This window comes from Oculina patagonica, chromosome 9 (assembly GCF_052425735.1).
Source record: "Oculina patagonica isolate OP01 chromosome 9, crgOcupat, whole genome shotgun sequence".
NCBI classification, from domain to species: domain Eukaryota; kingdom Metazoa; phylum Cnidaria; class Anthozoa; order Scleractinia; family Oculinidae; genus Oculina; species Oculina patagonica.
The window spans coordinates 31,170,442-31,180,302 of NC_135766.1; the positions used below are offsets into that span (position 1 = coordinate 31,170,442).

The 9,861-nt window shown below is 38.0% G+C and overlaps 1 protein-coding gene across 3 annotated transcripts; it reads right to left on the reverse strand.

Annotated features, from left to right (window-relative positions):
• Positions 1-2,506: 2,506 nt before the first annotated feature.
• On the reverse strand, positions 2,507-7,266 carry LOC144664782 (uncharacterized). 3 transcript variants are annotated; one of them, XM_078525998.1, is made up of 4 exons: positions 7,203-7,266; positions 5,548-5,623; positions 3,759-4,406; positions 2,507-2,805 (listed from the first exon to the last, which is right to left on the reverse strand). In XM_078525998.1, exons 2-4 carry the CDS (start codon positions 5,609-5,611, stop codon positions 2,621-2,623), a joined length of 897 nt encoding a protein of 298 aa, XP_078382124.1. In that variant the 5' UTR covers positions 5,612-5,623; positions 7,203-7,266; the 3' UTR covers positions 2,507-2,620. The 3 variants fall into 3 exon arrangements, with proteins under 3 accessions (XP_078382124.1, XP_078382121.1, XP_078382123.1); XM_078525995.1 differs by having other exon boundaries at positions 5,548-5,665; positions 7,203-7,257; XM_078525997.1 differs by lacking the exon at positions 7,203-7,266 and having other exon boundaries at positions 5,548-5,708.
• Between the last annotated feature and the right edge of the window lie 2,595 nt (positions 7,267-9,861).

The following is a 9,861-nucleotide window of genomic DNA, read 5'->3' on the forward strand; positions in this document are numbered from 1 at the left end:
AAGGAATTTTTAAACGATTACAAACCATTTCAAAGAAACTCTTTCTTTGTGTAATACATACAAATCTCAATCAAAAAACAAAATGATAGCGTGACCCTGTTTATCTCTTCTTCTTTATGTAGGATCGCTTGAAAGCCTTAAGGTTGGTTCTAATATGTTCGCCCCGATCGTTTTATCGCATAATACTGAGACGATCGTAGGTGTAGGGATCGAAGCGAGTAGAAGTGATCAGGGTTTCTCATATGAACGTCTCGATCGCCTTGGTATGAAGGAAGACCTACGAAAAACAATCATATTAGCCCTAGATCCAACACAATGGCAGCCTTCAATGAAAGAGCAAAACTCGTGCCCCCCTATCTTATTAGTTAGTGCATTTTTATGGCGAAAAAGGGAAAGAGAAGCTAGAACGATAGAGCACGGGCGATCCAAGTGATGCAAGTTACGTATAGTATGAGCTATAGTTACATTTTTTATCTTATCCTCCATTGTTTGCTTTCTCTGCTATTATTTCTTTAGTTCGTAACAAGAGCGAGGACTAACCCACAACAACTTGAAAGGAGAAAATTATTCGACTTCGAAACTTTAAACTTCAAGAAAAAAAAGAAAACCTGTTGACAACCTGCTGGTTCTAATGATGCCACCTACATTTATGTCACGGATACTTTTGCGATCCGCTGAAATGCAAAATTCAACAGTCCGGGCTCTTTTTAAATCCAAATCCGTCGATCTGCGAACTAATTCACCACCCCCACCCCCCCCCCCCCCCCTCACCGTGTTGGTATTAGTTTTAATTTTCTTTTCTTTTTTTCTTAGATAAATACCTGAAAATTGGTGCGGAAGTCATAAGCTGTTTTTTCAGTTTGAGCTTTAAATAATACATTCTTCTTTTACGAACGCATGTGAACGAGGTGATAGGGCTAGGTAAACTTACAATAAAAAAATAAATAAAAGTTTCTGAATTAATGTTTCGAAGTGTTCTGTCTGCTTAAGTTGAGTACATTACTGCAATAATCTTTCATTTGCTAAAAATGTATATCTGCAGTAGAAATATTTGAATTTCATATATTCATTTCGTATCTTCTCCATCCACGGGTATATTACGAACTCACAAGTGACCAGCTCCCAGTTGGCTTGATAGCTCAGTTGGTTAGAGCGCTGCACTAGTATAGCAGAGGTCATGGGTTCGATTACCGCTCAAGCCTGAATTTTTTCAGGCCTGCTTTTCTCAACTGCTTAAGTTGAGTACATTACTGCGATAATCTTTCATTTGCTAAAAATGTATAGCCGCAGTACAAATATATGAATTTCATATATTCATGATTTCATATCTTAAAGAATTCTGTTAATTTTTTCACTGTTTCAAAGGTACAGTCAGCTCTCTCTAAGACTGAAGAGAGGTGTCCGTCCGTGTTATAGGGAGTTGGGTTAAAGTAAAATGACTGAAAATGGCAGAGACGGGACCAACATCATGTCCGTCTTATAGAGGTGTCCGTCTTATAGAGGTGTCCGTCTTATAGAGGCGTCCGTCTTATACAGGTGTCCGTCTTATACAGGTGTCCGTCTTATAGAGGTGTCCGTCTTATACAGGTGTCCGTCTTATACAGGTGTCCGTCTTAAACAGGTGTCCGTCTTATACAGGTGTCCGTCTTATAGAGGTGTCCGTCTTATACAGGTGTCCGTCTTATAGAGGCGTCCGTCTTATAGAGGCGTCCGTCTTATAGAGGTGTCCGTTAAGAGTTGACTGGTGTCCGTTAAAATGGCTAGGTCACGGTTAGGTAATTATATTTATTTTCGTTAATAAAGAGGTCTAAACTTTAAGTTGGTAAAGAAACAGACTTTATTTGGCAAAATCACGGCCACATAAAAAATAAGGACGATTTTCGTGCATTGTAAATGACAAACTTGAAAAAAGTAAGGCCGTCGTTTTAAGTTTACGCATTCCGTTTTAATCTTCTCGAATTTTGCCCATCCATGCCCCTTTTTGTCATTTCTTTGTTTCTTTTTAGGTATTCTATAGTTTTAAGCCGTTATTGTGATATTTCAGTTAATTCAATGAACAGTTGATCAATACCAAAATTGCCTTAAATTTCGTGACATAGCCCCTGAAAAAATTAACTGGTGTTCGTTAATAGTTGACTGTCTTTCTCTACAGTCACGAAGGAAGTAGGGACAGGGATGCTTGTCGGAAATTTTGAAAAGAACCCCTAAATGAGACCAATCTGGGTGTGGCTCAAGCTTTTCTTCACCCCTAAAAGATACCAAAAAATAGAAATATAATTTTTATTTGTGTATTTCTTCGTGTGCAGCCATTATGGCTAAAAATATTGACGTTTTGCCCGGAACAACCTAAGCGAGTCCAAAACTCCAAAACTTACACCACTAAGCGAGACGACGGGCATCCCTGTCCCTTTCATAAGTGATTCCACCCCCCCCCCCCCCAGGGAGTTTAAGCCATACAGAGTATAAACGAATGCGAGTTTAGAATAAGATACACAACGATCGCTAGTCAGTCAGCATTACACTAAAATTTATTTGCCAAATCTTGTTACAGAATTACAGGCCGGTAGCTTTTATTGTTTCACTTTGCGTATACCGGAGAATTTGCTGTATTAGCTATTGTTTAAAAAATGGTAACGAAATTTCTATTACATGCAAAGAAACCAACCCACTGATAACCAGCCATAGCAGCAACTCTTGGATCATGAATCGGATTCCCTGCGTTATCCAATTTTGTGATTGCTGTTTGGCCAGGTTTGTGAGACCATGTTCCGTCAGCATCTAAGCGGTACCAGTGGAAATCATAACCTGAAAAGAAATTGAAAAAATATGTTACTAACAAAATGCAACAATGTGATGTAACTTTGTATTTACATCGCAAAACAAATTTTGTGCTATGTGGTAGATGCACCGACTCAACTTGTTTGACTATGAAAGGCGCAGCAGCATACGTTTCAATTTCAGATTTTTGAAAAAAAAGTTACAACAAAGCATTGTGGTAGGGTCAAATAAAATAACAAAGCTGGTAGCTTTGTGAGTAAATTACAGGCTATTTCAATACACGGATCCAGAGTTTCAGACTTCCGGTCCAAATTCAAAGGAAAAGTGAGCACTCATAAGTCAGACCATTGTTAAACATCGCAAAACACAATAGCCTGACTTAATGAGTCTCACTTTTCTTTTGAATTTGGACCGGAAGTCTGAAACTCTGGATCCGTGTATTACGAACAAACTGGAATCTGCAACATTCTTCGAAGGAACGTAAAATAGACTCTGTGCGCTTCTGGATTTGCCATCGGATCCATTAATGTGAACACTTGAGAATTGTAATAGTAAAGAATAACTATCGTATTTATTAATTAACTTTATTATATTTTTTTATCATTTAAATTTCTTTTTCCTATTCCTAAAATGTATGTAACTTTACTGTGTAATTAATGTTTTTTTTTTGTAATTTTTGTAATAACAGAAGATTTTTAAATACATTTAAGAAACCATCCCTGAACACTCAAAAGGACTCCATTCCAGCGAAACTGTTTACTTAGTTATGCACATTTTTCTGTTTTCCACGCCTCATTTATTGTAATTAATTTAGTTTCACACTTTCTTTTCTATAAATATCGTTCTGTACCATGTAAAATTTGCATTTGATAATGGTGACATGTCGTCGCCGAAACATCATGTACTTTTAGCGTTGATATTTATTCTTAAATTTTTGTAATTGCAATAAAAAAAGAAATAAAAAAAATGTGAACACTCACCTGGCCAAACAACCAGTGCCACCATATGATTTTGATCATAGAGGGGAGGATTTACGGGAGCTGCAGCTCCGGGCGCGACGTTCAAAGCAGTCAAACCATCTCGTGACGCAGAAGCTGCCACGTTATGACCTGTGAGAGGAGGATATAGCATGAATCCTGTGCCTCTACCTGGCGCTGCAAAGGTGTCCGTCCTTATGGTCGTAGCATAGTTGTAGCAGTTGTTGGTGATCTGACGGCCTAGTTGAGCCCACAGATGTTCCACCTGGAATGCGCCATACGGTGGAGCAAAGCGTTTAGTTTGCTTTGGGGCTTTCTTGCGTGTGACTTTACCCGAAGCTATCACCTTTGAAATCTCCTTGCGAAGCTTGTCTGGAAGGGCATTCTCTGGCATGGTATCGAACAACATCGTCTGAAGCTCCACCGTTGTTGGACCTACGATCAATATCGCGCCGGGTTGCACGTTGGATTCAACTAGAATTCCCTTGTAGCCAAGTATCGAAGGTAGGTCTTCTCGCTGATAGGCCGAACGAGTCTTTATCGCGTTGTTCAGACGCGCTTGAATTTTCATATAATGTGGGTGACTCGAAGCAATCTTCCATTCTGGATCAGGGACACCGGAAAATACCACCAAAGTTACAGTCAAGTCTCCTGCAAACAAAACAAATGCGCCATGAAAGCAATAATTATGGTAAAACGTTGGTTTATTAAATACCGTATTTATTCGATTTAGCGCCCAACCTCGAATAAGCGCCCGCCTCGAATAAGCGCCCACCCTGTAGGTAGGAAAAGTTAATAAGCGCCCAGCCTCGAATAAGCGCCCACTCCCTCCCCCCTAAAATGAGAGCACAAAAGTAAATTTGATTATTGTTGAAGTTGAGATCAAAATTGGCTAAGTACTACTATAAAACTATCCCAAAGACCGAAATTTTTTTAAGTTTTTTTAATTTTACTGAAACTTTCAATGACCATTTAAAATTCAGCTTTCGTACACCACACATTGTGGCCATGCAGTTTTACCTTACATCAAAGGCCTAACTGAACCTCTCTCGAGGCTTCTAAGAAACAATGGAATCCAAACCACAAGCAGACCGCTTAAGACATTACAACAAGAGTTTGTTTCCCAGAAAGCAAGACCTCGGGCGGAACTACAAACAAATGTCGTCTATAAGATACCATGCGCCGATTGCCCGTGGAGTTACATCGGCGAGACGGGAAGATGTTTAAAAACAAGAAAAAAAGAACATATAAGAAACACAAAAACCTTTAAAAAAGGTTCTAACATCGCCTCACATGCCTGGTTGAACGACCATTCCATCGACTTTGACAGTGCGCGTGTGATTGATAAAGGAATTAATTTCCGCGTTAGAAAAACTTTGGAATCCTGGCACACAGCAATTACGAACCATGCTGACAATAATGCGAAACAATTACCAAGACAATATTCAATTTTATTTTGAACCTTTCATTAGCATTTTTACCCGCACACAAACATTTTTATTGTTTTTATTATAATTTTGCTTTTTCACACTTTTTATAGTATATATTTTAACGTTCGCGCTTTTTATTCATTACTTGTCAAAGACTACAGACTGGTAGTCGAAAGCTCGTTTTCATCAAATTTTTAACCAGAGATCGCTTTTTAATATTTTACAATGTCTTACCCTGGTTACTCGTCTATTTTTAATTGTGAAGACTGTTTACCAGTCTTCAATGCTTCCACACTTACACTTTGCACGGAAAAAACTAATAATTTAAATAAAGTAAACAATTTTATCAGCAATGTTCAAACCTGAAACTCCATTTAGACTGCAGAACTGCAAAAGGGCAACTGCTACCAAACAGTAGGCTAGCATGTTGTATGAAATCTGAACGGATAACAGAAAACACCTCAATCTAAGAATTCAAACCTGAAATGATCATTCAAATTATTTCAGTCGATCATGGCAACCTGCTTAACGTAATATCTTATGGGAGGCGCGGTGGCTTAATGGTTAGCGCGCCGGACTCCGGAGCGAGCGTTCCGGGTTCGAGCCCTGGCCGGGGTCACTGTGTTGTGTTCTTGGGCAAGACGCTTTACTCTCATAGTGCCTCTCTCCACCCAAGTGTATAAATGTGTACCGGCGAAATAATGCTGGGGGATTCCCTGCGGTGAACTAGCATCCCATCCAGGGGGGATTAGAAATACTCCTAGCTGCTTAATGCTAAGGAAACCGGGATAAGAAAAAAAAAATTGAAAAATTTTCTAAAAGCGGACTGAATTTTTTTGTCTTCATTCTCGACTGATATATTGACAAAATGGTTTGTCCAAGTTATTCCCTGCATTCATGGCGTTGATAACAACTTACATTGTTTTATTAATTAAAAAGAACAAAGAATAGGGAATGGTTGTTTGATTCCCATACACAGTTTCATATTGCAATAGGAAACCAAATTTATAATGTTTTATTCGTCACAGAACGATTCACGGTAAGATCTTGGGACAGAGTTGCTGGAGTTGCAGCTGCTCTTTTCTACTAAGAGTACAGAAGTGGCTGGCTCAATTCTGGTCTGAGGTAGAGAAAAACGTGTCAACAGAAATTAGATTTCGGGCTATCCTTAAATGCCTAGTACTCATGTACGATAAAAAGCGTTAATCTAACGAAAGTTATCCCTTTTCTTAAACTGCACACGATGCTCTAAAGAGCGCAATAGCCAGTACACTTGTCGGAGAAAATTGAACGTTTATACACCGTTTTTTTTAATATTGCGTCAGACCAATAACTTAGATTTTCACAGTGCTCGGTCATCATTTCACAGGGTGTTTACCGAGGCTAGCTTCCAAAAAATAGCAAATCAAGTTTGCAGGTGGAAAATCTCCACGGAAGGATGAGAAAGTCTAGTAACATAGTGGGAGTTCTTTGATCCTTTTGAGACAATGTCAGAGTCTCTAAGTCTCTCAAACCTCACTTTTCTTATTTATCTCGCTGATTAAGTAACCGAAGTTTTGAGAGTTGTTTCCTATGGCTAAGATTCATAGCATTATAATTTTCTTTAAGGAATTGATTAAAATAGGGGAAAATGCATTGGACATTTTTAGCATCATGTACAGTTTTTTTTTATCACTCTTTTTTAAAGGGACATTTAAATACTTAAAATAACTAAATACTATAATTAAAGATAGAAACTTCACGGACAGTTACTCAGAGTTTCACGCACGAAGCGATCGCTTCGTGCGTGAAACTCTGAGTAACTGTCCGTGAGGTTTCTATCTTTAATTATAGTATTTCGCTCTGCATGCATTTGCATCGAGCACTTCTACGAATGTGTGAAACCTTTTACATTTTTCTTTGTTTAAAATAAGTAAATATAATATAAAAATAAAGGCTTAGTCTGGTCGTAATAATAAATATATAGAGACATAGATTCTCTAAAATTGAATTTAACTCGGCAGGGAAATTCACTTACGTTTTCTTGAAATCCTTGAACTGATATTTTTTTTTGATGTTCTTCAATCGCTGAGGGACTTCATATGAAAATTTTTCTTTGCGGTAAGCACTACAAACCAAGGCCAAAAATGCCCATTTATTATTGATAATAAAAGTGTTTCAAAATTGTTCTATGTGTGTCCGTATGACGTTGTAATCTTGCAGTAGCTACATACGCTTAAACTCCAGTGGGGATTTTCGAATAATTATAACCTTCAATCAAAATATTATTTTTTTTCGGATAAGAACTTTTAAAAAAAACTTTTAAGAGCGTTTTCACAAGACATAAAAGGGACCAAAATGGTAAACAGTTCGAAATGAGACATGTGGCTGTTTCGACCTGTTGACTTTCTGCTCTCATATTTTCCATGGTCCTTATGCCGCGAATCAAAAATAACCAATGGACGCGTTTACGTACTTCAACAGTTCACGCATTTCACAAGTTAAGAACTAATCGGGATTAAAGGTCGGTTTTCATTAGTAATTTTATGAGAAGATTTTTATTTGCTCGAATAGACGAGGAAAATTGGCCAATTTTTATATGACATATATTTGTTAGAAGCTGGCGTTAGCTTTTATAAGTTGTCGTATAAGAAAAATTGCTTGTGTAAACGACTCGTCACATGAAATTACATTTATTTTGACCTTAAACGTATATATTTCTCGAAGTAAGTTTACGATGATAGGACTTTTTCAATATCAGCATACATTTCTTTATATTTCGAACGTACAAACAGTCACGCCGCTTGCATGGGCACCCTGTTTTTCTACCTCTACAATTGTCGTATTTCACCAAGGTTTTACAGGATTATGATTTTAAAACGTTGAAATAGCAGAAATAAGCCAACGGGAAATGGTTGTTAAGTAATATTGATACACACGGGAATTCTGTTGACGTTTTTGTGTCATGCATGCAAGCTTCATTCGAAGAAAAAATCAGCAGTATTAAAAGCCTGGTTTAACACAGATGGCAGAACACAAAAGCGCGTAGTACAAGTGTAGTGCCTGTTTTGACGTCTTTCCTTTCTACTCCCAATCTTCCAGGCTCTTCATGTTACGACTCGAATTTAAATAGGAACTGAACATTACGAGGCGTTTAACCTGTGCATTTTAAACATAATTCGTTTATGGTTATCTTTTTTTTCCCCCTAAAAATTCTGTTCTTTAACTAACTTGCATCAATCGATCTTTCATTAACTCTGGTCGCAGCCGAGGACTAAAATGAGTTCTGAGAAGAACACTAAAAGCCAACTTAACGAGAGTAGAAACCAGCAAACAGGAAATTTTTGCCACACGTGAAAAAACACTAGGAAATCCTGTTTAATTAGAAGTTTCTTTGTGTATTGCATACAATTTTCAGTCGTAAACCGTTAACGTTTTTTAACCGCCGACCGGTTAGCTAAGTGGTAGAGCGCCGGACTGTCATACGGGAGGACTCGGGTTCGACTCCCAGACCGGACCAACACTCACGGTCTCAAAATAAGTGAGGAAATGTGCTGCCTTTGTAATTACATCTGTAAATGGTTAGACATTCTAGTCTTCTCGGATAAGGACGATAAACCGTAGGCCCCGTCTCCTGCATCTTCAGTGTTATAATCAGCAGGGGACGTTAAAGAACCCACACACTCATCGCAAAGAGTAGGGCATGAAGTTCCCGGTGTTGTGGTCTGTTCTATTCCATGGGTTGGGTGGTGAGGTGAGATCATACACATGGACGGATAGCGGCTGTCATAGGCGCCTTATATGCTGATGTCCGGTCTCATCCCATAGATTCGAATTGTGAAGCGCATTTATCACAAGCTTTGTAAATGCGCTTTAAAAGCACCCATATCATCACCATATCATATCATCAAGATCCCGTCAGTCTGGTTTGAAAGAGAAGTAACACGAGAAGTGTGTAAGGATATCAAAGCTCTTGCAAAGCTACATCGTAGTCTAAAAATCTATCTTGAAAAAAGGTTACTAATAAAAGAAACAATCTTTTCATCTCTAAGTTTTTAAATTTTTATCTCTTTTAATAACATTTTGTAAATAACTATGCAATTCAGTCTGCTGGCTGCCATTTAATTGTTTTTAATAAACCTATCTACCTATCTATCTACTATATGGAAACAAGAGAATATATATTCTCTTGATGGAAGGTGAATATAAGGGCGTTAAAATATTTTTTTGAGACAAGGCCTTCATAATATTTATTTTGAGGGGGAAAATATAGAAACTCGATGAAGCTCTAGCAGTTTGTGGATAGAATGGCGTTTGAAAGATTGCTTTCAATATTAATTTTGAGGATTATAATATATAGTATGGGCTATAGTTACATTTTTTATCTTATCCTCTTTTTTTTGCTTTCTCTGCTATCATTTCTTTAGTTGGTAACAAAAGCGTGGACTAACGTATAACACGGGAGAAAATTATTCGACTTCAAAACTTTAATCTGCGAGGGAAAAAACCTGTTGACAACCTGCTGGCTCTAATGATGCCACCTACATTTATGTCACGGATACTTTTGCGGCGCAACATTGAACTCGGCGCTTGGTTATGAACATTGTTTCGTTACATCTGACCTTCCCTGTTTACGGGGTCTTCAGAAAAAGGTGATATGAATTAATAGAGCGGTATTACTGGCTCGTTAGGTTTTA